Below are 27,870 nucleotides of genomic sequence, written 5' to 3'. Positions count from 1 at the left end.
TTCGTCGTTGAAACGATTACGGCGAGAACTGGAATTAACGGAAATTAGGCTGTAACGGCGGTAAAAACGGGTGAACTACGAAGAGAGGGGGAAATTTGAATAAAATTGAAATCGATCAGGAATAAAAAGAAGAGAATAAACAATATAAAAAGAGGAGGAAGAAAGAGGGAGAAACAGAAGGCGCGAAGAAACAGGCGACGGACTTCTTATTTTCGGGCAGCCGTAAAAACGACTGCGAAATAAACGCCGTCGTACCTGACGTTGTGTTGTGCTGTTCTCTCTCTACACGTTGACAACCCCGCCACCTCGACGCGCGATTACTACTGCCAAAATGGAAGAGCAAAGCGTGCACAGCAGTACCAGTGATATAAATAGTGAAGAGGCGGCCGCCACCGAACGTAAGTTACTTGCACACTTTGTTGAAGACACACACGCGTGTCTCCCCCTTCGTCCCTTCTCCATAACTTTCCTGTAAACTAGAGAAAAATTCAGCAGATACTTGTGCCCATCCTTACCGACCGAGTCATTTTCTTTACTCTGCATTTTGGGCCATGTTCTTCGGAACTCGGGGAATGTCCTAGATTTTAGTAGACGTATTGAAAATAAAAAGTGAAATGATAACTTGGTAGTATTTTCATCTTCTATTAACGCCAGAAAAAAACATCACCTTTACATATGCTCAAAATAGATTTCATACAAGCTCAGCAATGGCTATGAGTGACATGTTTCTGAAAAAATCACAAACGTATCTTTCCCATCCTTCCTCTACCAAGAGTTATCTGTAAACATGTTAATACGTGTTTGAGGCTTCGATTCTCTTGTTTTTGAGCGATGCTTCTGTCCTTTACCAACCGAATGAGTTTTTTATTCTATGCATTTTTGGGCGATAGCGGCCATGTCTGCATCGCCATGTTTGGGATCAACTAATCAATGAAACGAATTTTGGATAATGCTCTTGAAACTATTCATGCGATTGGTTCATCTCACATTAGTCTCTATCAAATCTGTGCAATGTAAACATGTCCAATGTACCCAAGAAAGAGTAAAATGATGTTTTGGCACTAATGTCATATTAATGCCAGAAAACACATTATCACATTTATAGGCTCAGACTAGATTTCACATAATCTCAGCCAACTTTAGACCAACATGTTTTCTGAACCATCCAGAAGAACGATGACGTAGTTCGTAAAGACAGAGCTGTTGCCTGTTCGTAACATGACGCTGGATTCCTACTTTACCAAAAAAGATTATTGACATTACAGATTTTCAAAATTACCCTCAAACACATTCATTAAATTCAACTTCTTTCTTGCAGTGAATTAGTCGTTAAGAGATGAAAGCCATCGCGTCGAAGTTTACAGGAGAATTGAGAAAAAATAATAGTCATCAGCATTAGTGGGTCTTGGAAATATCCTATAATCTCATATTCTGACCTTTAAAGTTAGAATCGATTTAGTTTAATTAATGAAAAACATATTCTAAAGAATTGAGCCCTTAGTAGGCCAGAAAAATTAATTTCAGGATTTTATGCATTAATTTAACCCGACATCCTGTGACAAAGATGATGATAAATAAATTACAATGTCATGTTTTTTTAACGACAGTGAGAGCGAGATCGACAGACTTGCGAGCTTTGATCGTGCTGATGATAAGATAAAGTTATTAAGTACCATCCCAACCCATCCACTCTAATTTCAACCGAATCATTACGGACCTGGGAGCTGAAAATTTCCAACTAGTCTGGAAATATGATTGAAAGCCTTAGACTCATTTATTTAGTAATGGTACTTATTTAATGATTGCTCAATCAAATGCTAAATTTGATCAATTATTTATCTATGGGATTACAATTTTTTTTTGCCCAAGACTCAGCATAAATTGAGCAATGGAATTTTGTTATTGCTGTTAACTGTATACATTTAAATATTCCATTGTGGGGGCCGAAACTAAATTCGTAAGTTTTACTGTGCATTTAACGTCTGCTGTAAATATAATTTTCTCATTTTTCTTCCCTCTCGTTCACTCGCTGCTGTCTCTCTCTTTTGTGTCGTTTCTGCATAAACAAGAATTTTAATGGACGGATTGACGGAACCTTGATATATCGTTTTATTATTTTTAATCAAACAAAATTATTTGTATATTTATGTATCTATTTCCTAGGCATTGATAACAGTCGTTAATATAACGTACGTTTTCCTCATTTATTGTGCTGTTCTAGTTTAATTATTATTATTATTATCGTTATTATTTATTAGCGAACATTTTACATCAGTTTTCAGAAAAAATAATTTTCCACTTCTCCTTATTTCAAAATCTAAAACGGACAAGAAAAATGTTCTTTCTGTATTTGTGCATTTAGTGGTCATTTTCATTGTCATTTATATTATCATTTTAAAAATATGTATCAAATTGCTGCGAGCCCCGGAAGCTGGTGCGTTTCAAACAACATTAGTTAAGTTAACGTCTCGTAGATATTATATATTCATGCTCGTCTCTCTCGTTGTGCGACGTGATGGTAATAGTCTAAGAGCTGGTGAACTTTTTAGTTACGTCATTTCATAAACAAAATTTTCCATCTTGTCATACTCTCTTAACATAGCTAATAATTGATTCGGAAGTCTGCCTGGCCTCCAGTACTGGAGAACGCGGTGGGAGGGGCGCAAAGGGTTAAAAAAATCAATTGAACAACGTCATTTCATAAGCGCTAATTTTTTGTGTGGTAGCAGAGAATGATATTTTGAGTTGAATAGTAAAAATGGCAGACACCTCGGTCGCTGGAAAAATGGCGGCAGACAACAATAAAGACACGCGAAAATGTATCTAACTTACGTCATACTATAAGGGTTGGAACAAAAATAAACTTTTACAGGAAGTCATCCAAATTTTATATACGAAAGGGCAGACAAATATCTTGACCCGAACACCGTGGCAGACAACGAAAAAGACCGGTAAATCCGCGCAGATTTGGAAGCGGGCGCTATAGTTATTTTCGATTACCAGAATGTTATTTCGTTATATTGTTATATAGCAGGGTGAGGATATGTATTTTTAAGTATTATTCATGATTATTATTGTTATTATTATTATTCGTTATTGTTTTATTGTTACTATAAATAATTGATTGTGAAAGTATAAATACATTTTTCAAGCAGAAATACAAAATATACGTAAAAAAGGCGAATTTGTTTTTATACGTCTTCAAAATCGTCAAATAATTCGTCTGAACTGTTGCCATCGTTGTACTCGTTGTCGAAATTATTTTCAACGTCCTCGTCGTCTGTAAAGTTAAAAAAAGGTAATGAAAGTGTGGCAGTGACCGTATGCACGACTAGTTTATAAAATAAATATGTATACGTGCAACATCCATGTCTTCATCTTGACTCGTGATTTGAATTATTACGTCATTGACTAAGGGTGGTGATATTTTGAAAATACATTTCAGAAAAAAATTTCCGACTCAGATATTAAAATTATACCGTGTACAACACGACGTATGAGGCCTAATATTACTAAATAACAATAAAAAATAATTTATAATAACAATAAAAAAATAATATATAATATAATAATATATAATAACAAGTACATTCTCGAGAGCTGTGAGACTCTTATATCCGAGACAGCCGATTCATGCACTACAATTTTTGCTTCAGCTTTTCTGAATACATAATAGAGATAGTACTATATTTTTATGGATTTTTTGAACCTTGCTCGAACTCGTGAAACCATACGGCGTTTTGTGAGTTCGAATCTCCTGGTATTTATAGATTTTTCTTCGTTTGTTATTTTTGTTTTTTTAATTTTTTTTTATTCAATCGAATGTCAGCATCTGCACACAATTTATTAATTGCGTGTAGATACTATCATTTGATGTATAAAAAAAAAGAAAAAAAAAACCGGCGCGGTAGGAGAAGCGGAGAAATAAGGGGAGGGTTGATGTAGCAGCGCGGCTCCCCACCATGGCTCCACGCCGAGCACAAATCGCCGAGAGCACGAGCTTCGTAAGGCGAGCGTCGGATGGCTCTACTGTCGACCGACGGTAGAGCCATCATACGGAATTACGAGTCGCGGAAAGTTTTGCTTCAAGCGGCCCATAAGCCGTACGCTTCGGTATAACATAATTCCAAAGAAGAATGAAGGCTTCTGAATTCTTATTTGTACAGTTTTATTTGTACACCGCTTGTAAAAGATATGACTATTTTTTATCTCCCACAAAAGAGAACTGGAAGAGGAGTTTTCTTGGCAGAGAATATATTTGAACATTTATTTTATCATTACATTCCATCCATGATGCTGAGGACAGAATGTAAATAATTTTGTTTCCCTTTTTTTTTGTTCATTCATTGATTCATTTATTTATTTATTTATAAATAAACTTCTCTTTGACCCTCATTGTTTATTTTCTTCTTATTCTTTAACATAGCTCTGATCATACCGAGAAAAAAACGAATATGTCTCGTCGGAAGTACAGGAGAAGATCCGGCCCTTGGAGCTGCTGCTCAACAGTTCAGCGTTCCTGTACTGAAGTCAGAACAAGGGACGGAGTACGTCGAAGACACAACTTACTGCACCTATTACATACTAAGCAAATTCGAGGGAGCAGATTACGACACTCTCCACAAAACAGCTCACAGGTAATATGTTACTTAAACAGGAACGAATCGAAAGGTAGGAAAAGAGGAAGAACCATAACGAAAACAGATCCTTATTCAATAGAAATGATTCTAAACAAATTCAAATAACTCCACCTGAGATATCGAAAATTTTGGGAAAGGTTTTATAATTAGAACGTTTAGAATACTCAAATCATTGCTGTTTTTGGACTCATTTTGCTCTTTGAACAAATCACGCAAAATCTGTGTCTAAAACACAAGAGTGTACGGATTTTGAATGCTCTGATTACAAAACCTTTTCTCAAATTGTTTATATTTTAGCTTGAGCTATTCGAATCTATGCAAAATTATTTCTATCCCAGATCTCCTAACTTTGATTCCGACGATTCATCTTTAAGAATGATTATCCTCGATATATTACGTCCTCTTGAAAACAAATAGAAAAAGAAATCTTTTACTTCGCTATAGAAATCTGTGTTTGACAATCAAATTGTGAAACTTTATTTTCTCATTTTGTTTTCTTTTACTCGCTTTTCCATCCGGTTCTTTCTCGGTAAGTCTTAATCAGTTACGAACGATAATCAAATTATCAGCGTATTTTAGAGATCTTGAGTGATGAAGAATCAGGGAGAATTTAATTTGGGTAAAAATCTGAAGTTATTAATACAACAAAGAAAAAAATGTCAACAGAAAAGTATTTTCAACTCAATAAAAGTTATTTACCTAGCTTGACAGAAGTGACGAACAATTCGTGAATCGAATTGTTTCAATTCGAACAAAAAATATTTAGTGCAAAAAGCAGCAACATATCTTTCATCCTTATTCATACATTTGTAAGATCAATTTTTTTTCTTCTCTCAATAATGATTTTCATCCGTATAATAACATATTTGATTTTATTTTATTCCACTCTGTCCTTCGATTTGTCTAGAATACTAGGACCAACGGCGCTTCTCCAGCTGGCGGAGAAGAAAGAGTCCCTGCCAAGTATCAACAGGCCGATGTATACCCAATCGATGCTGGGAACGATTGTTGTTTTCACCGGTTTTAGAAAAAAGGAAGAATTGGTGATTACCGCGGTTCTTTTACCTTCTTTGCAATACTATGACAACTTTTTTTCCCTTACCTTTTGCATTTATTTACTGGTGAAAATTACATTCTCATTGCAGACCAGACTGATAAACATGATTCACAACATGGGTGGCAGCATAAGGAAGGATATGGGAAACAAAGTGACACACCTTATTGCCAATTGCTGTGGGGGAGACAAATACAGGTATGCCATTACCTTTAGGATTCCAATTATGTCCTCGGATTGGGTGCTTGAACTTTGGAATGCGAGGGACGACGTTGCGAGCAGCAGTTCCAACGACAAACTGGTAAGCAGATTTTCAGACTCTTCAACTTGTGTTCCATTCAGAGTTGCCACTCTGCCTGAAAAACATGGAATACTAATGCTTATAAAGTTTCATTTTAATGCGACGGTCTTGGGTTGCAGGGAAATTTTTATTTCAACGGCTTAAGATAGTCGTAATAATTTCTCCAATGAATTGTTATGACTTATCATCTGATATTAGTATTTACTATACTTTTCTTTCTCAACCCTGACGCTCACAATATTCTTCACAGATCGCAGATTACAAACTTAAGCCATTCTTTGGAGCAAAGGTGTGTTTCTTCGGTTTTCCCGACGACGAAAAGACGCACATGTACGAAGTGCTTCAGCAACAAGGCGGGGAACCGGCTGAAATCGACGATCCAAACTGCACGCATGTGGTGAGTTAGAATTTCTTTCCTTCTCTCCTTTTTCTATGGGGGAAAATTCTGTCATTCTTCAGGCCGATCAAATTATGCTGTTTTTGGCTGCAAAGACAAGTTTTTTCCACTTCAGTCAGCATTTAAAAAAATAACGAATATTCACATTATATTTCAAACCCTTATAGGTACCATTCACATAGCAGTGAATGAACAATCTCAGTCTCGGTGTTATACTTAACGATTAACAGTCAATCATACCCATATTTTTGAAATTCATGAAAACATAAACGTTATTAAGGAGTTTTGAGTGTGCCATCCGAACTCCTAAAAACGTTTGAGTGCTTTTGAGGACTCAGCATTGAACTGTAGTTGCCGATATCAGTGTTTGCATACTCAACCTGATAAAAATATTTCCAATCTTTGAAGAAAATCATGGTCTCGGTGAAAATCTTAAGTGTTTTCCAAAATGCTTCAGTTACTGCTACAATTCTGAACGTAATTTCGACAATTTACAGAAAATGATATAAAACCGTAGAAAACTACATCTTTGCAGAATAATAAATTTCAATACCCCATCATTTGGGCATCAATGGTGCTTTATTGTATTTCAGAAAGTTTGGCAGCGTTGATAACGAGCGGCAAAATCTACAACTACAGCTACACGACCGCGTTTGCATATTATGTTGTAAAATAGACAGCATGCTCAAAACTCATTAACAAATTTTTCCTAAATAATTGTTCCTTTGATAAGAATGTTTGACGTGAAATAACGTCCAACAGTTCTAAATTCGCATTATCGATGAAAACATTCTTCTTTATGATATTTCGTCAGGCGAATTCTGACTTGGGCAGAAAAATCAAAGTTGCTGCTGTTAGACACACTTCGTTTTTTATTTCGGCTCTACGCTGGTTTTCGGAGCTTGCTGGATATCGGATATTGTTTCACGCCACAGAAAATAACGGCAAGAACTGCTGTAGTATAATTTCACTTTCAACAAAGTTCTAATAACCGATAATTCAGCCCGCGGAAATCATGTGTCTACATGTCTTGCAAATACAAATACGGCTATGATTAGCTCTTGATATAATTTTGTCCATCTTCGCATTCTTGACATTTTGAATATCTCTCATGTTATTTATCGCAACGCTTTTTGTGATTGTTACCATGACCCTAAACTTTTATTTTATTTTTTTTATTTCCATTTTTCTCGCACGCTTGCTCTGCTCAGGTGACTAACAAAGATGGCGGCCAGACGAGTACTTTGGATAAATCGAGAGCCTCTTGGTATCGATCATACTCAAAACAAGAGTTTAGATCGCTGACCTCTGAAAGATCATGTGAGATTGAATCAAGCCAGAACTTTTCATTTGTCTATTACAATCCTTACACAAACGAGAAAATACCAAACTCTTATCCGAGTTCAATATCTTCAATACATTCGCAGCGCTGTTGCAACTGCCTCTGTCATTTTTGCTTTTGCAATTACAACTGCGAAAAAAATTCAACCATGGTGAGGCGCAAAAGGCGGGCTGATGATTCTTCGTCTTCGCCTCGAGATGATTCGACAATGGAAAAATTCTGCGCGACAGGATTTCCCAAAACCTCAAAACATTGCCAGCGACATCGCGCGCCCAAACATCCTCGATATGATTCTGCCATATCTTTGAACGACAGTTCAATCGACGGAGGCGGAAATTATCATTCGGATGACTCTGGTTATTCGGCATTGAATTCTTTGGGATCAAGCATGTTGAATTTGACCCAACTCTCTCTTTCTCAGGTTTTTGATAATCCCACCAATCTTAGTTTCGCCTCGTTTCGTTCTCCATCTCGGATTTTTTCCACTGTAAAAAATTTGTCCAAGCAGTCTAGAAGATTTCTTACTCCCAGGCGATATGTTTTATTGAAAAGACACAGCTCTTGTGTCTCTGAATCGAAACAAACTGCGAGGCTCTATTCGAATCAGAATAAAAAAATCTTCAGAATCTATTCCCACCCAAATTTATCCCGGAATTCTTGCTCCGAGGAATCGCCCCCGCTATTACGGAAGAACAACAGTTTTTCAAGTCTACGTGACATTGGCAACAATTCTTATACCTCTTGGGCTTTCAATGTCTACCCTAAACGGGATACAATTCAGAAAAATTCTTGCTGCTGCTGTTGCAGCAGAGAACGATATCTTGTGAATTATTTTCGTCGTATGTTTGGCATAAAATTCTATTCTGGTCTATTTGAATCAAAATCAAGTCTGCGAAATGGGGGTGCGAAATGCACAAGCTCGGTTCCATCAGCATTCAGCTATTCAAATGACCTTAAAAATCGGGCAAACGAAGCTGGCGAAAAAACGAAGAGGGATCACGAGAAGCCAGACAATTCGGTATATCTTTTATCTCCATTAAAATCCTAGTCATGTTGGGTCGTTGTGAAACTATAGATGATAGTTGTAAAATGGGAATTTTGGTGACGTGGAATATCTTCGTGTATCTATAATTAACACCGATATCATTACTTACTTTTCGAAAGTTTTTGTTTTAAATCTCCGATAATACCAGGTTCTTTTGTGAAGATATTACACGCACAATTTAATGTTAGTTTAAATGTGTCTGCATTTATGCAATTCATGGTTTTTGTATGCTTCTAATCGACTCAAGCCGAGGACTCTAGTTAGCCATCTAGTTAGTCATCTAGTTAGTATAGAGATCAATGTTCTCATGGTGGCACATCCTCTTGGGGATTATAGCCATACGGAAAAAGAATATCCTCATGGTTTACGCTTGGCAGAATCAATCTAGAAGTTAGCCATGAACAATGATGAAACAAAGTATTATCGATCGATAAAAATGTAGTTTGAATTACGTAATGCAAATGCATTTTGGTCAAATGTATCCCGAATTGTATAAATGCAGGTGAATTTCCTATAATCAACGTCAAATTGACCATTCAGCATTTTCACGATTTAACCCTATGTCTTTCCGGGCAACGGAAATTCTTTGTTAACTTGTGTAGTTATGGTGAAATGGCGAAAAAAGCTAGGAGGTGGCTGCATTTGTAAAGTCTGAAAAGTATTTTGGTCATTCAAGTTTTGATCAATGCTCTTCCAGGCTTATTTTAAAGTCTTCTGAGGGCTTTCAGATTATTGCCAAGACTTTCAGACTCTTGAAGCGTTTAACAGGCATCCAAAGTCTACGGAAGTCATTTGAAATCCTCAAATGCGTAGATAAGTTGAGAGCGTCTTTGCAAAACAACCAAAGATTCAAAGACTAAGATCTTTTTCGTCACTGTTTTTGTCTTCCCCTTGAAATTTATCATTTACGAGGCTGCTCTGGTGGAATTCGACGTTGACGTCTATGAAATCATGATAGTAAATTCGTAAAAATCATGCCATTTCTTTGTTTTTGCGTTAAATGAAAAGGTATTAGGTTGGTTTTGTTCAGAATTGCATGTAGAATGGCGCTGGTGTACCTTCTTTTGCGTTTGAGATACGTGAACCTGGAATCGATTAGGGCAACCCCTTAAAACCTTTCCCACGCGTCTCATTACATGTATGTGAAGCATTTACAATGTTAAAAAATGTTGATGTAAATAAAAACAGCTGTCAAAACCTCAACATTTTAATTTGTGTCTGAATTCTTAATTGTCTTCGTGAATTTCCCCTGTGTATTTTAGCCATGTTGTTTTTGTTGTAATTGCCATTGATCGACACAACTTTCACTTTCATCGATATTGTTCTTTGTTTTATTTTGTACCTTAATTCAATCTTTCTCTTATCATTCAGGTCGTGGATGAATCCAACGTCAATTCGCTGCCTGACTTGGCCTCTGTGAGAGCCCACATAGTAAAGGCTGAATGGTTTTGGACCTCGGTCCAAAATGAAGGCGCCGCATATGAGAAAGATTACCTCTTCGAAGATGTAAGTCAATTATGAAAAATTTATCTAAACCATGCATATTTCTCAGCACATCTGAATTTCGTCAAATTTTTGCTTCTATCCCGATGTTCTGTTTCTTATGTTTTTCATCAAGAAAAATGAAAACAGAAAGAAAGCAAACTCACAAAATACTTCCAACAGAAAAATACGACGATGAACAATTTCGACAAATCCATTCACTTCAATTTCATCTTCTTCTTTCTCTTTGACTAGTATTTGGAGTCTGTAATGTCCCCGATGGCGATGGCGAGGAGGGACAGTCAGGCAGCAACGCCTAGAACCGCTTCGACGAAAAGAAAGCGCAAGAGAATGGCCGAAACTTTATGTAGTCTGGTACAAAACGGTGCTGATTCGCCGGCAGTTCATAAACGACGGTCGAGTATCAGTGACGCTGGTCATCTCAGCGTAAGCGGCAGCTTTCTTGACTGCACTTCGAGTCCCGACAAACAATTGGATGGTGAGAAAGTACACTTTACTTGTACTTTTGCTGTTCCTTGAGTTTTTTTTATTCTTTGCTCGCAATTTACAGGTCCTTACTTTTTCTTGAAATTCAATTTAGCTGCATATTATGTGCACCTTTGTTTTTTGATGTTTCCTTTTTTGGTTTTTATATTCTTTCGTTTTACAACTCGCGTATCTTCCTTCAAATTATATGGTTCAGTTTATCAGTCAAATACGGATTCTTTTTCTCTATGATTTTTGGAAACTTCTGAATTTTTGTTTCGACTGTTGCGATTCCATTCTTGTTTGTAAGCTTTTTTTTTCAATTCATTTTATCTTAAACTCGTAACCACGAATATTCTCCATGAAAATAAAACCGGGTTTGAGATCGATTTAAAGAGAATAACAATTTTGGAAAAGACGATCGAAAAGAGTCATTTTTTTTTTTCTCAATTTGCGCTTAAAGCTTGCATGGGTGTTAAAGTTGGATAGAGATAGACAGTATACACAGTATACAGTAGACTGTATCAAAAAAATCGATTATTTTTTTCTTTAGAAATTCATGTCGAAAATATTACTAGCGAAATCACGAAAAAAAGTTGCTGTCCAAGCATTGGCTCTTAATATTAATATTTAGAAGTGCTTCATCGTAATTTTCTATTTCCCATTCAAATAACATGGGAATATTTATCTTAACTTTGGTATTTTATAACTCATCAATGCATTAGTGTACTGATAGGAGGTCAAAAGATCAAAAGCTTTTTAAGGAGCTTGAATAACTTTTGAAAGAGTAGAATTTTCATAAAATGATGAGAGATTTTTTTTTGTATCCTTACAAAAATACGTGTTGATCCTATCAGTACACTAATACGTTGACGAGTTATAAAATTCCAATGTTAATAAAAAACAATTTCCCATGATATTTAAATAGGAAATAGAAAATCGCAATGAGGCACCTCTAAATATTGGTATTAAGACCTAAAACTTGGGACAGCATCTTTATTTCGTCATTTCGGACAATATTTTTGATTCGAATTTTGAAAAAAACAATAGTCGATTTTGTTGATACAGTCTGATATACAGGGTTCTCGTTTTCTCTTTTTCTTTTTTTACTCACGTTTAATCAGTCTGACCTAAGAAAAATTCATCATTTACTTTTAATACTCTGATTTTTATATAAAGAATTTAAATTTTCTTTGAAAACAATAATTAAAACTAACTCTTGGTTATCACTACCGATTTTCTTGCTTCTGTTAGGTGGAAAATAAAAATAATGAATTAACTAATAGTAACTCTCAGTTCTTATCCTGAGTAAAGTTCTTTTCACTTCTTTCAAGTTAAACAAAGAATACAACGAGGTTCATTTGTTTACATAAATTTTACTCGAATTCTTCTTTAACGTGCGAATTTTTCTGGAGATTTTTTTCTCTACTACCACACAAACATAAGTATTTGAAAACTCCGTGAAGCGTAAAAGATGAATCAAGAACCCTGGTTATTATAAGTATAATAATAATAACAATAACAAAAATAACTCCAACAACGTAGGTTTGCTTCTTTGAGTGATAATGTTAGTTGAATAAATTCGGGTAATTGGATTGATCGTGAGAAAACTAACTGTATAATACGAACCATACTACGAGAGGGAAGAAACAGGGTGCTTATTTAACTACCGGTTAACCGACAGCAATTCCAGAGGTTGAAGCGGTGAGCACAGAAGCGGGAAGGAAAAATCTCTCGCCTAGGCATCAAGTTTTCCTTGAGCTAGTTACAACGGAGTCAAACTACGTGGGAATCCTCAGTACGATTATGACGGTAAGGTTCTCTGTTTTCCTCCAAGATTTTCCCCGAATAAGCCGCGTATTTTCATTCTCGATTAGCTGTTCAAAGAACCGCTTGAGGACTTGATTGAAATGAGCGGCGAATTGTTGAACAGCACCGAAGCGAAGATAATATTTGGCAACTTTCCACCGATTTACGAAGTGCATAAAAAGATGCTCGAGGAGCTCAGGTATAACGCTTCTCACTGGGCAGAAGACGTCAGCATAGGGAATATATTTTTAAAGTACGCGCCTGACTTGGTCAAGGCATATCCGCCGTACGTTAATTTCTTCGAGAATACAAAGGAAATGCTCGATCAATGCGATCAGAACAAACCGCGCTTTCACGCCTTCCTCAAAATATGCCAAACCAAGCCCGAATGTGGCAGGCAGAGCCTTAAGGAACTTCTTATCAAGCCTGTTCAGAGGCTACCCAGTATTAGCTTATTGTTAAACGGTAAGTTGAAACTTTATATATGCTGTTATGAGTCAAGACAAGTTAGGAATCTAGTTGAATTTCTTTTCAATATTGTTATTTCAATAACGCGAAAACTGCTGGACTGATCGAATTCCAAATTTCACCAATTCTAAGTTGAGGAAAACTGTAGCAATTGAAACCAAAATCATAGAAATCCGTTTATCTGTTCGTGAGATATCGTTTCAACATTTTTCAAATTGTTATTTTCTTATTTGAATAACTCGTAGAATACTACTTATAATGATTGAGCTCAAAATTTAATTAGTTCTAAGTCGTCGTAAAACCTTCTCTACTCTCATTTTCAGATATTCTTAAGCACACAAGTAAAAGCAATCCTGACCACAGTGCGTTGGAATTGTCGATAAGTAGTATAAAAGAAGTAATGACTTATATAAACGAGGACAAGAGAAAAACGGAAGGACAATTAGTGATGTTTGACATATTTAACGACATTGATAATTGCCCAGCTCATTTAGTATCTTCACATCGTTCTTTCATTGGCAAATGCGAAGTGATGGAATTGGGCGAAGGTTTGAGCGGGCGAGGCGATCATCTCGTCCTGTTCCTCTTCACCGACACTTTGGAAATATGCAAGAAACGCTCAAAAGCTTTCAATTCCCTGAAAAGTCCGAAGGAAGCCAATGGTCTTCATCCCACTAAACTTAGCCAAGGAAAACCGTACAAACATATAAGAATGCTCTCCCTTAGCACGATAAAAAAGGTCGTCGATATTCGCGAAACTGACGGTTAGTCTTATGTCATTTATTATCGGAAATGATGGCAATTTTACATTGCAAAGGAAATTAATTTTGGAATATTGGATATCAATTTTCCGACCGTAGTGGCTCAGGTGCGAGCACACGAGTCTACGGAGCGGGAGGACTCGAGTTCAAGTCCCCGGCTTATCAATGAGGCTCTCTGAACGGCAACTCGCAAAAATTTAACACGGGTCACGCGGTTCAAGCGCTGAGTTGCTAGTCGGTGGTTTGAACTCGGTTCAGTTACACTCTAGCAAGATTTCCTGCAGTTTTCCTTGTCCCTCATGCGGATACGGGTGTTTCTATTGAAAATCTTAAGTCTGCTACAGCCGCATAATGTTTGGTTACTGATCCATCTTCCGTTGCCCCGCACAAGCCAGAAAGTGGCTTTTGGGGACATACCCTATCGGGTATGGCGGGTGTAGGCAGTAATAAATAAAAAATGGAAAAATTTCTGTTGTGTCAAAAAGCCTGATCGGTCAGTCTATCTAACTGAAACTTTATTTTCATCTTTCCCCTTTCCGTTCGACAATTCGCAGAATGTCAGAAGGTGTTCGCGCTGATGGTGAGAAGTAATCAAGAGTTGAAGGAGAAATTATTTTCATTTACGATAACTGACGAGGAAGTAAATAAAACTAATTATCTCAGAACACTCTGCCGGCAAATGGCTAATTCCGTTTGCAAAGCAGACGCAGTAAGTTCTATGCACATATTTTTCTTTTTTTTCTTCCTATTCCTCAAATCTTCGTTGCTTATTTATATTTTATTCAGAACGTGTTTGGAATACTGTTATTTTTTCATTGTTCATCAAACTTGCGAGATTATGTTTTACAAAAATATGTGACGAATGAAATGAAATAAAATTCAGTTCTTTCAGTTGCTCACATTCGTCCTTAGCCCGGCTTTACTGTTTGCCCATTTTCAATTTCGTATTCTCATTTTCTTTTTCCATTTTTTATACAGTTTTCTTTTTCAGGACACATTTTTAATCAGTTTGGATTCTCATCAGCTTGAAATTGACACGAGCGACGTAGCCTTAGGAACTTTAAGTAAAGCATTTAAGTAAGTTTTATTTATTCTATCCTTTCACCTCTATTTATTTTCTTTTTCGTAAAAACTCTCATACAGTTTTCTTTGCCTATAAATACACACAGAAACGTACACATGTTGTATCATCTCTCTCACTATTTCTGTGTATATCACTGTCTCTCTTTAATTTCGTAATTGAGATTACATTATTTTGCAGAAAAAAAAGCAAAAAATCTTCTCTTCTCTTTTTTAATTCAATGTAGTAACAACAGCACTTATAATAGTAATAACAACGATAATAACAGACAACACGACAGTGCAGTAACAATGATAATATTACTATAGATCACTTATAAACGGTTTTTTTTTTTTGTTCCTTTTTTGTAAACTTTGATAGCCAATTTCTCCTGGACTTTACGAAATGTTGAACGATATGTTGAAACTTGCACAGATTTACGAAAATCGTCGTAAGAGTCAGCCATACCGGCTAAATTCTCTGCAATTTTTTTGCAGGACACATTCTCAGTTATTAGAATTTAATTAAAGATGAAATTATACTTCAGTAGCTCGTGCGGTAATTTTCTTTGGCGTAAAATAATATTTGATATCCAAGGAGTTCAGAAAACTAACGTAGAGCCGAAATAAACTTTGGAGTGTGTGCCTAACAGCGGCCATTTTCATTCTTCCACCAAAGTTTAAATTCGCCTGACGAATATCCAAAAAAAAACGAACAAAAAACAATGCTTTCCTTGATTATGCGAACTTAAAATTGTCTCGTTGTATCTTTATCATATAATTCATAGATACCGTTTCATTTTCGTGAATATAACCCGCGAAATTTACTTTTACGTGTTTACAGGTGTTCCAAAAAGAAATGGGTACGATTGACTCTTAAAATTGGCGATTTTGTTTAACCGAAAGTTGAACCGTGAAATCAATAATTTGTAAGATGTACATAAGAATGTTATGAAAAATCAAAATTATAATTGAAAAATAAATCTGACAAATTTCAATTTTGTTTGCCATACTGAAAGCAAAAAAATGTTTCATTGTCATATTAAATTTCTTATCATACTCGCTCATTCTTTTTTTTTTTTTTTTCTTATTGTATAACTGTCGTTCGTTGAATTTTTCTTCCAATTTGCATATACAAACACACACACGTTTAACTATACATCTATACAGGGTGAGGCATTTAAAGTGTTACAGAGCAATAGGACTCAATCTATTGATGATATCCAAAAATGTTTGAGGTTAAAGTTATATGGTTCGAGAAGGCCTACAATACAAGATCATTCTAGTTATGTAAAGTATAAAAATAGTCCAAAAATCAAATCAAATCGGAATAATCACTTACAATGGTTTCGCTAACCTTGGTTTGGGTCAACATGCAGAAGATGCTTGAAGCGATGACCCTCGACTTGACTATAATAAAACACGAGACAGACGTCGAGCGATTTGCAATGAAACGAATGCAAGCAGCAGATAAATGGAAAAAGAAAGTGGAATTATTCTGGGCGTGTATTAAAATTTTCACGTCAATACAAGTCCATCCGTATCACATTTCATCACATCAAGATTTGTATGGCAATAATTTCCTAAATCGCGTCAATTTCTGTAATTGGATTCGTTGAAAAATAAGCACAGATGTCTCATTATTTAGGTATGTGCTTATTTCTGACAAAGCTAACTTTACAAATACTGAAATTTCGAATAGGCCTAATATGCACTATTGGGCAAATGAGAATCCTCGATGGATGAGAACCATTTCAACATCCGTGATCCGTTAATTGTTGGTGCGGCATTGTCAGCGATCACGTAATTGGTCCATATTTTTTTGAAGACCGCTCGACTGGGCAAGTTTATGCAAAATTTCTGGAAAACGTCCTGCCTCCATTACTGAAAGACGTGCCTCTGCATCTTCGGATGAACATGTGAATGCAACACGACGGTGCACCATCCCATTATGCTCTGTATTCGAGACAAGTGATGAGTGAGTTTTTTGCCAAAAAGTGAATAGGACAAGGCGATTCTGTAGCTTTTGAACACCTTGTTCGGCAGATCTAACGTCACGAGATTATTTTTCATCGGGTTTTGTCAAAGAACGCGTCAACCTGATGACACGAAAGAAAGAATGCGCCGAGCATGTGCCGAAATTACACCAAAAATGGTGGCTGAAGTTAGAAAGTCTTTTCATCAGCGAATAAACAAGTGCTTACGAGTCGAGAGTCATCGCTTCGAGCATCTTCTATAGATTAACCCAAACCAAAGTTAGTGAATCCCTTGAAAGTGGTTGTTCCGATTTGATTCGATTTTTGGAATACTTTTATGCTTTGCGTGATTAGAATGACCTTGTATCGTAGGTCACTGATTTCGTCTCGAAGTCAGTGATAATGTATTTGAAAAAAAAATACACGGTTCCAATTAAAAAAGTAAAACTGACCTTGACGAAGCTTCAGCGCCTCCACCGAAAAAAAAATAGGATCGTCCAGTATGACGGCCTTCTCGAACAATATAACTTTCATCTTGGATATCATCAATAGTTTGAGTGCTATTGCTCCGCAACACTTTAAATGGCCCACCCGGTACATACACACACAGATATATTATTTGTAAATTTCTTTGCATGTGCGATGAAACAAAACAATTAATGGGGCGTCGTACCCGCGGTTTGGTTGCAGGAGCCTATTTCATAACTTTTACCTGGAGTATATGGACCCGTATGTGTTCCTACTCAATAGCATGTGTGAAACCACGTTACATGTCCCACTGCCGTCAGTTTACAACCCAATTATCAAGGCTGATTATTTTTTATTTTTTCGCTTCTCGTCTCTACAAACAGAAAAAAAAAAAAAAAAAAAAAAACAACACCCCCGCCTTTGCACCCTTTTAGTTGTTTTATTTTTTTATTTTTCTGCAACCTTTAATCCCAACCAATGCCGCCGCTTTCCTAAATTCTGCCGCTTTTATTATTATTATTTATTTATGCATCATTCGATTTATTATTTTCATCTTGATCGTATTTCAGTTGGATGGTATTTTATCTTTCGATTAGAACCTTGTTTCTTTTATGAGAGTTTTACTATTTCAATGGTGAAATTTTCCCGTTCTGAGATATTATATTATCCTGCACGATCGGTGTTTCGTTCTCCCTTCGTTTGTTGTTTCATTCTGCCAAATTTATTCTATCAGCTATCTTAAATCTCACAGATAGAAAAACATGGACGAAAATCTGTTCCGAGTCTCCAAGTAATTTTTCAAGTAATATTCACTAATATTTTTCCTTGTCTCTGTCCGTTTTTTTTTTTTTTTTTATTACATGTTTTCTATCTTTGATGTTATACGAATCAAATTTCCACCATCTGTTTTCACTTATTTTTGTTCAGTTTTCAGTTTTAGTTTTTCGCAATTTTTTTATTACCTTATTTTATAGTACGAAATAGAAATAAAATTTTTGCAACAGTTTCGTAAATATTTCAATGAAATACGATGTATGATCCTGAATTCTTCAGGATACAATTATTTGTTCATTAAATCGTCCATTTTCCACGCTTTTTGAAATCACTGCAGTGAATTTCTCACCACGTTTCACTCTCGTGTTATTTTTGCGTTTTCTTTTTTTTTTTTTTCGAAGTTTGGTAAAACTGTTGAGCTTTTATCTTAAACAGTTTCATTAATTTTTTTTTTTTTTTTTTTCTACAAATTTCAGCTCAACAAAATAGAAGTCCCGGTCATTTTTCATCTTTTTAAGGTTGTCAATAGAAAACCACGCATCAAGTAATCGAATAATTAATTGTACATGTAATAATAAATCGTCGGGTGAAACGTGGTGGTACAGAACAGAAACAAGAAACAATTTAAAGAAATTCGAAGCTTGAATCCTCTTGTTTGTCGTAAACTTTGCTATCGCTAGGGATGAAATTATTACGGTTAATATTATCGGCGTAATAATGCCGCGTTTGATTAGTCGTAAACAGAAAAAAGTAAAATCGTTACGTATCAAACAAGGAAGTCTATAAAAATATGAAAAAAAAATAAATAAACGGAAAGAATGACCAGTAACAGTCCGAAGTACGTGAGATAAAATCAAATGCAAATATAAAAAAATACCCAAGCGAAAGAAAAGTTTAAATATTTGCAATATTTAACAAATGAAATTAAATAAAGTAAAATAGACTTAAGATGGACAAATTATTGTTTCTCGACTACATTAAATTTATGTTTTTTCTCTTTCCGATTGAACAACACCAACAAAAAAATGAACAAAAATAATAACAACAAAATTGAAAACTGGGCAAAAATTACAATGCAACGACAGGTTTGCTTCACGTACAAGGATGAAAGTCGGAAGGGCATTTAGCTTTAACAAAACGCCGAGTAAATTGAAGAGGGCAATGTCGACGATGATGTCGCCGTTTGGATCGACCAACAGTCTCACGCCTGCCAGCCAACAACTTGCCCAGATGCGGTTAGCCAGCTGTAATAACATTAACGTTAGTTGACATTTTTATTTTGCATGGTTCAATCATTCAATCGTCTAATGATTACCATTTCATTTACGGATCAATCGGTCCGACCGTTGGAATGAAAAATTATACAAAGCGGCAAACCCGTTTAAAAAATCACCAGTAACGATATTTTAGTAAATGATGATAATCACCAATAAAAAAACATCTCTACGTGCGATAAAAATTAATCTGAGCAAATTAGAACAACGCAAGCTACGATTTCAAACGACTACGACTATTTTCAAAAACATTTTGTGATTATAACATTGAAATGCTTAAACTTAAATATTGGTTTCTCCGGGATGTATAAAACTTCATTTCTAAAAGTATGGTGTAACAAATGATCATCAACCATTAAAATCGCTATTTATAACTGTACTGCGATTTACAATACCTTGAACATTTTTTAAACCATTTGTGACAGTTTGGTCAACGAGCAAAATAAGCTCAAAATATTAGAATCGAACATTTTTAAAGTTCTGACCATAAAACTATTTCCAAAAGTTTTGATATCTCAGTTTCTGCCATTTGAATTTGCCGAAAATCATTTGTATCAGATAGCAGTAATCCGTTTCGTTCGAGTTCACCATCGTTTACGCAAATAGGATTACGGGATATTTTTTAAACTCCTTTTTCTCTTTCCAACTCTAAATTCAGACGATGCCCGACGAATTTATCCACGATTTTGTCTCATTCGTTGTTTTTTTTTTTTTTTTTCTTTGATATCGACATATTGTATTCCTGATAAGTAAAATTTTGTCATTCAATCCGAGTATCAGACAAAACTATTAAATATTCTCAGTGGTTGCAGACGGTTGGACCAATTTGGTGTTAAACATTAACAAATCCGGATCGAAATTTATATTTCTGCTGTTGTGTGTGTGTGTTTTTTTTTTTTTTTCTTACATTTTTCTTTTACAGGAATTGGGCAACGGCGGTTCAGGATCGCCGACGAGAGACGAAGTATTGGTAGCTCCTATGTCTGTGCAACCCACGAGAAAGGCGAAATGCAGTTCGCTCAGCATGGCGTCGTTGAGAAGGTTGTAACGATACTCAAGCATCTAAAAAAAAAAAAAAAAAAAAAAATTGCACACAGTTCATATTTAATTGATGCGCCGCTGTTTCAAGCTCTGCTGTTTTCACCCCGCATACGCTCGCCTCCATTTCTCACCTTCATCGCTAGTTTTGTTCTTGTTTTTGTACACAGCTTTTACTACATCTAGACAAACAGATTGTGTTTTTTCCCCTACCTCTTTATATTCTAAGGTACGAGGCTAAGATCTGATTAAATTGTACAATATTTAGCCAATAACTTGACGGGTAACAAATGTATAATTTTTTTTTTTTTTTTTTCCTTTTTTTTACGGATTCTCTTTCGTTTTTCCGTCCACAATTTTTGCTTCTTTATGTCTCTTTCAATCGATCGGTCAAATTTATTATTATCCTCTAAAACGTCGGAACGATCAAAAATTCTTGTCGGCCTATCGGGATTAGAGGAGAATGGATGAAAAAACTAGGGAAAGAAAATGTGAGAGAGAAGATGAATTTTCGAATAATGCGAATCGTCTAGTTATGAGAAAAAAAAAAAAGAAACAAACAAAACACCCAATGTCGAGATATAATCAAGCGAATATCTAATGATCTTTTTTACCGTTTTGTTTTTCGTTTCCTACTCCTTCGCTGTCGGTTCTTTTTCTTCTCTCTCACTTTCCTCAAAAACAAAAACAATGTTACATGAAAAAAGTTAACGATGGCCGCGCGTTTAAATCAATGATAGTAATAATAATCGATCGAAACATAAAAATGACGACAATAGTAACAATAATAATAATAACAAAAATTATTATAATAGTAACGGTAGCAATCATAATAACAATGATAATGATAGTAATAATAATTATGCCGGACAAATTTATTTATTAAAATTGAAATACCTAACGAAAAAAAAAAAAAAAAAGAATTACTGGTATACCAAACAATATTCAAAGACTAGAACGTAAAAAGTAAAAACGACAACTTGAATTGTACGTGTTCAAGTTGATGTTCGTAATTATCAGTATTATTATTAATGTTATCGATATTTTCATTATCAATATTATGATTGTTATTATTATTCTTACTATTATCATTATTATTATTATATTTATTATAACCGAATAGTATTAGCTGTTACGTTAACTTTTAGTACTTTTTTTTGGGTCATTATATCTAATTTTGTCTATAATATTTATTTTTTAATTACAATTACCGTTATTATAATGAGTTTATTACTATTCTTATTATTTCTGGTATAATTATTAATACTATCGATAAGTAATATTGCTGTTAATGTTTCTGATTATTATCATTAATGAATCACAAATCATATCTAAAGATATATTATAAATACACGCATAGTATTGTGTAAACTGCATATGATAGATTATTTGCATTAACTTTAACATTTTATAATTGTGTATCACACACGATCATTATCCACGCTATTCTCGCATCGTTACGCACACACATACTCATAATTTGAATATATTAACAGATAATCACGCCGGTTTGAAGATTAATATAAACAAATATTTATAATATAATACTTTGTTTTGTAATAATAACAAAAACGACAGCAACAACATTAATAGTACGATACGATATGATATGATCCGGAGATACGGTGAAATTCAACGACGCGAACGTGATTTTTTTGCTGTTTTTGTTTCCTCTTGGAATTCGAATGTATCTTGATTGACGTGTGTTCGTTTCAATTTCAATTTTTCTTATCTTTAATTTTTTTTCTTTCGTTTAGAGTGGGAGATCCGAGCATCGATTATGTACACATACTTGTTAAATTTGTAGCGTCAGATAAAACTCAATATTTTCGGTTCGTAAAATGAACTAAGAAGATAACGTGAAGGTGAAAAATCTACGTTTCGCATAGCAAAAAAAAAAAAAAAAAAAAAAAAAACGGCATAAAAAAATTGATTAGTCGTAGGAAAAAAAGAAGTTTTTAATTAAACAGGCAGCCACTCGCTTCACTTCATCCGCACATCACATTGCTTTGCGTTACGTACTAATCGGCAGATGCTTAACAATGACGATAATAATCGCTGCAATATTTTAATTTTATTTTCACTTTAACATCGTGCTTTTTATACAATGTTATTATTGTCCGTAGTGTTTCGTCATATATGCATATTTATATCGAAATAGCTTGAATCTACAATCAGTACGAATCTAACTAATCTTTAATTTATTACTTTTCTTTTCTTTTTTTTTATTGTTCTACATTCCATCAGAAACTGTTCAGAGGAAGTTGTTCAGGACAAGTCCGAGCTCTGAGGTACAGTATAATATCCGCTCCATTACTATTCACGATTAATTAAATATCCAGACGCGCGGTTATTGACATCCTTAAACTCGGAAGATGCGATTTTTCGATAGTCAAAATGTACAATAACCTGCCGTATATAATTATAGAAGCTCTTTTTTCGACAGTTATTTTACTCTTGTAATGATACGATGTCGCGAAATGAAAGTTTGACAGCTTGCGTGACGTTTTCGGTGCCTTTGTTTTCGTTAAATTCACTCAAAACGATTAGCTATCACCAACTCCTGGTACTATTATCGGTTAACGATAAGATTTGAATAATATCTTGCATCCCCTTCGTTTTCGTTATCTTCTTTTTAAAGGCAGAATTTTTTTTTTTTTTTTAACCGTATTTTATCAAACATAATACACCTCGACAGAATGGCCAGCGGTGCTGTACATTTGCCAAAAATATTCATCAATGACAGCCGCAAACAAGAACGACAACGTTGAGTTATATCTGGTGCCTCGTACATACCTCTTAAATATTACTAGTACCGTAAAAATAATATTAGTAGTAGTAGTAGTAGTAGTGATAATAATAATGATAATAATAATAATAACAACAACAACAACAATAATAACAATAATAATCGAAATGTCGGATCGAATTTTTTCGCATTATAAATATAGAGAGAAAGTAGCATGTACGCGAGAAAAGGAACAAGAAAACTGAGAACATAAATATATGAAAGTAACTTGAAAACGTGATTGAATCACAAATGAAGACAATCACAAACGATAATAATAATTATTACTGTTATTTAGTTCCATCGATGTTACTATTATTGTTACTGTTGTTGTTATCATTATCCAAGTTACCTGTAGTTATGGCGCAAAATAATAACAATATCAACAGGCAAGACAAAGGTGGGAATGAAATGATATTTGTTAGAAAAAGAACGTACTTTGTAATAATTTATTGTTTGTAAGATACATTGGAATATTGGTACAGTATATACATAGTGTGTATTATATATTATAATTATGATGTATATACATATAATAGTTCTGACCCGGTGTTGAATATTTGAAATTAAAATCTATAACTATAACCTACATTTAGATGATAATGCGGTAATGATGATAATGAGTGAATAAATCTATAGATTAATTACATACCGGTGAGCGTAATGAACGGCAGCCTCGTGTGATATTGTTTCTATAATAAGTATGTAGTTTGACAAATGTTGTATGACGACGATGATGATAGTAATAATGAAGGTAATAAAGAAAAAAGTGGAGAAAAAAAAAAAAAAAAATCTTTACTTTTGCCGCGTTTTGTTTCTCTTTTATTTTCGCGTTGTGCGGATTTCATTGCTCGATTATGTATAAATAAATATGAAAACATACGGCAGCCCCAATTTAAAAATGTAAAGCATTTGCTCTCACGTGAGTAGATAACTGAATGATTGGATGAATGATTTGATAAATAAATTACAAGTGGATGATAATAGGAGAAGAATGTACGTTGAAAAGTGGACACTAAAGCGTGTAGGTTGAATCCGAAGTTAAACAGAACAGATTGAATTGTCATATAAATAAATCCAGTGACATACGCGGATAAAAGTTAATAATACTGTAGAAATGTAAGTAGGGAATGAATAATTATAATTGTCGGCAGTTAGCCTGTGAATAATTTATGAATATTGTAATATTAATAAAAATAATGATAATAATAATGATAAGAGTAACAATAAATAGATATACATATAAATATATAATACGTATACATATAATAAAATAAGTACTGTTAATATTTTGTTTCAGTTACTATAAATTTTATTGGTGTGATTTATCGACCATATCTAAATTATACGTGCGAATTTCCGGTATCAAAGGTCAAATGGAACAACTGTCAAATACTCAATGCTTTGGCCTTTTGTGGGGGGGGGGGCTACAGTGTGTTTGCAAGAATTACTAAACGTACAAAGGAATGTACAACGATAAAATGAATATTTTTGAAAGTGATACTTATACAGAAATACGAACGAAAGAAAAAAAAAATTCAATCAATAAAGAAAAGTGCCTGAAAACAAATGACAAATCGTCACTAGAACGCACTCATATGACCAGATGTTGAAACGTCGAGGTTTACATCTGTAACGACAACAAGGTCATCAGTTATCACTATCTATGCAATACAGTCATTACCGACTCAAATTAGCTAACAAACTTACATAGAGCATAACAAGAACATTTTATGCCTTGATGGGTTCCTTGAGTTACATAATAACTTGCAAAATTTTCAAAGTTGAAAGAAACAAGATCCCAAACCCACTGCTAGAAACTTTATCTTTACACGATTGGGCATAATACGAAATTTAATTCTTGTATCATTTGAAATCGAAAAAAAGAAGACTAAAACACAATTCTTCATCTGCAAGATTATTTGTATTTATAGCGCTTTCAACGACCAGAAAAAAATTCAACTAACAAAAAAGGTATGACGTATGAAATTTTTTAAACAGTTTTCTCTGCAGGTGAATGGATTCTGTATTTTTAAAAATTTCTATTAATGGATAAAATCACTCTTTTTGTTTCTAATATTTCTGAAGATATTGAAGAAATTAAGATCACGGTTTTGTTGCTAATTTGTGAATTCCTAATTGAAAGAGATGCGAACGTGAGCAGAAAACTCTACGAGCTCTTATGGTACGCAGATAAATCGGATAATCTTGGGAAAAGAATAGGTGAAAATAAACGAAAAAAGTAATGTTCAAAACCCTACTTACGGAATACAGTACGAGCTTAAGATAATTCGCGGTTTTTCATTATTGTATGAATTGGATTCAACGTTGTAGAATATGCTTCTTTCAATCCTTGCAATTCTATGCTGAATTCCTGAAATTCAATGAGTATCTAGAGGCTCCTACAAGTAGATTCGGAGACGAGAAGATTTTGTGTGCCATAGATCGCAAAAGATAACCTTAATCCCTTTGAGATTTTTCAGCTAAATCTGAAACGACTTTTAAAAATATTGAAACCGATTTATCCCGACATTACTATGTCAACGGACTTTGGCAGAGAAGACTAATGAGCAATCTTAAATGGGTGCCATAGTCGATTTCGACGTTGTCGTATATATCTCGAATTATTCAAGTCTACGTATCTTATTGTCAAATGCAAAAAGGACATAACAACCCCATTCTACATGCAATTGTGAAGAAGACCACTCCAAAACGTTTTCATTTAACGCAAAAATAAAAATGTATTGGCGTGGTTTTGTACAGTATTGCATGTAAAATGGGGCTGTTATCCCTTTTTTTGCATCTGAGGTACGTGGACTTGGATAATTCGAGGTTTGTACGACAGCGACGAAATAGACTACCCCCCTCCCATTAAGTAGTTGCAAACAGCAGACCAAAAATTATAGCCAGAAATGTAAAAATTTTTTCTGTAATGCCTTAGCCGTGATTCCGCGATGTTGTCAATGCCTTTTCTGAATTCCTTGGTGTTCAATTAGTCTAGAAGGGATCATTTCACTCGATTCTCGAACAAAAAGTTTTCGATACAAAAAACAGGCAGTGTGACCCTCTGTATTTTTTCACTCAATTTTCGGTGGTTCTTGATAAAAATCTGGAAATTATTAATTTACACCTTATGTGTTGACAGCATTTCGCCAGGAAAAATGATTCCGGATCTCTCATGTCGCTGCGAATAGCGGAATCACAGATCGAGCCAAAGAACGAAGAACTTTTATAGTACTTTGTTCGCATTATTTTAGTTTTCGTCCTACTATGTTCTTAATGCCCTTTCCAGTTTCTGAGAGTCAAATCAGTGAAAAAAGGTCCTAAAAATTTATATCGCGATGTTAAATCGGTTAGCCCAACAAATCGCAACAAAACCTCAGAAACTCCGCGGAATAAATCTTCAGATCGTGTACGCATGTGGAACGCTGAAAAATTCAGCGGCTGAATGTAATGAGAAATAAAACATCAATCGACACAAGTTCGGGATCATCAGCTCATGCGCTATACAGGACCTAAATATTCACATTTATATCGGGAGTCTGTTGAAAATGACAACTACGAGCCACGCGCACATCGCCAGCACCAGATATGGACAAGTTTTCGTTCGCAGCACGTGCGCAGCATTTGTCCGCTACGCTCGGCTAAGGTAAAAGTTGTGTGCAAAGTCGGCACTTTTATCACAGTATAGACGTTGAATTCCGAAGGACTGCATTGTCCATCGTCTGCTGAAGTTTAATGCGCACGCGCTACAAGTTGAGAGCAGCTGTTTGGCAACCAACGGTGATAAATTTAGACAACGGCTCCCCTTCGATGTATATAACCTCAGAAATTATCTCAATTTACGAAGGTCAAAATCAAAATATTTGAATTTAGAGAAGGTTGGGCGACGTGGCAAATAGCCCCTCTCGGATTGTAGCGGCGCGGTGGCGGTTCATTAAATTTTAGCAGTCGACACATCATGCAGTCGTTAGAAATTCATTGCGGGTACACTTGGGGACAATGAATCTGAGACGGCTAATTTTTTACACTAGACAATTATGTTGGCAACACAGAGAAACCTACAGCGCCATAGTGGGCCGAGCGCGAAACCAACTTAATCTCAATAAACGTAACATAACCCATGACCGTCGAGTCTAACCTTAGAATACGTGTCAATCCGAGAAGTCATTATTCCCGCGGTATTCTAAGATTAGATTCGACGGTCATGAGTTTGTTACGTTTATTGAGATTGAGTTTGTTTCGCGCTCGGCCGATTGTGGCGCTGTAAGTTTCTCTGTGTTGCCAACATAACTGTCTAGTGTAAAAAATTAGTCGTCTCAGATTCATTATCCCCAAGTGTACATGCGTGAGAAATACCGCTAGTTTTCGTAGACGCGGAACGATTCGTGCGCCTGATTCAGGTATCGAAGTTACTGCTCAACCTGAACATGAGATGTAACTCCGGCTGCTTAAATCACGCGCACGGATCGTTCCGCGTCTAGGAAAACTCACGGTATAATTTCATGTTAATTATTCGCGAAGTTTTCGGTTGTTTATACCTTGCTGGTGTGCCTGGAATCTTGCGATAAAGTTGCTGCGGCCTGAACTGAGATTTAGTATTATTCACGCATACTATACAATAGAAGTAATGTACAAAGGGGAACGCATTAATGAACATTACTGTACAGTAAAATACGTAAATGCCTTAACTTTCCGGTTAACTTCT

At 35.1% G+C, this 27,870-nt stretch overlaps 1 protein-coding gene across 16 annotated transcripts; it reads left to right on the top strand.

Moving 5' to 3' along the window:
• On the top strand, window positions 1-24,449 carry pbl (epithelial cell transforming 2 pebble). Of its 16 annotated transcripts, none has more exons than XM_046629372.2 (18): window positions 1-398; window positions 4,427-4,637; window positions 5,548-5,683; window positions 5,786-5,995; window positions 6,246-6,392; window positions 7,604-8,752; window positions 10,151-10,285; window positions 10,517-10,760; window positions 12,441-12,559; window positions 12,625-13,021; window positions 13,348-13,788; window positions 14,340-14,494; window positions 14,777-14,862; window positions 17,511-17,603; window positions 19,148-19,322; window positions 20,259-20,377; window positions 22,622-22,665; window positions 23,073-24,449. In XM_046629372.2, exons 1-17 carry the CDS (start codon window positions 332-334, stop codon window positions 22,662-22,664), a joined length of 3,927 nt encoding a protein of 1,308 aa, XP_046485328.1. In that variant the 5' UTR covers window positions 1-331; the 3' UTR covers window position 22,665; window positions 23,073-24,449. The 16 variants fall into 16 exon arrangements, 15 of the variants coding, with proteins under 15 accessions (XP_046485328.1, XP_046485329.1, XP_046485327.1 ...); XM_046629373.2 differs by having other exon boundaries at window positions 12,432-12,559; window positions 17,511-17,549; XM_046629371.2 differs by having other exon boundaries at window positions 12,432-12,559.
• The last annotated feature ends 3,421 nt before the right edge of the window (window positions 24,450-27,870 follow it).

This window comes from Neodiprion pinetum, chromosome 5 (assembly GCF_021155775.2).
Source record: "Neodiprion pinetum isolate iyNeoPine1 chromosome 5, iyNeoPine1.2, whole genome shotgun sequence".
NCBI lineage: Eukaryota > Metazoa > Arthropoda > Insecta > Hymenoptera > Diprionidae > Neodiprion > Neodiprion pinetum.
The sequence above is the reverse complement of the archived record's forward strand: the minus strand, read 5'-3'. Positions and strand labels throughout refer to the sequence as shown.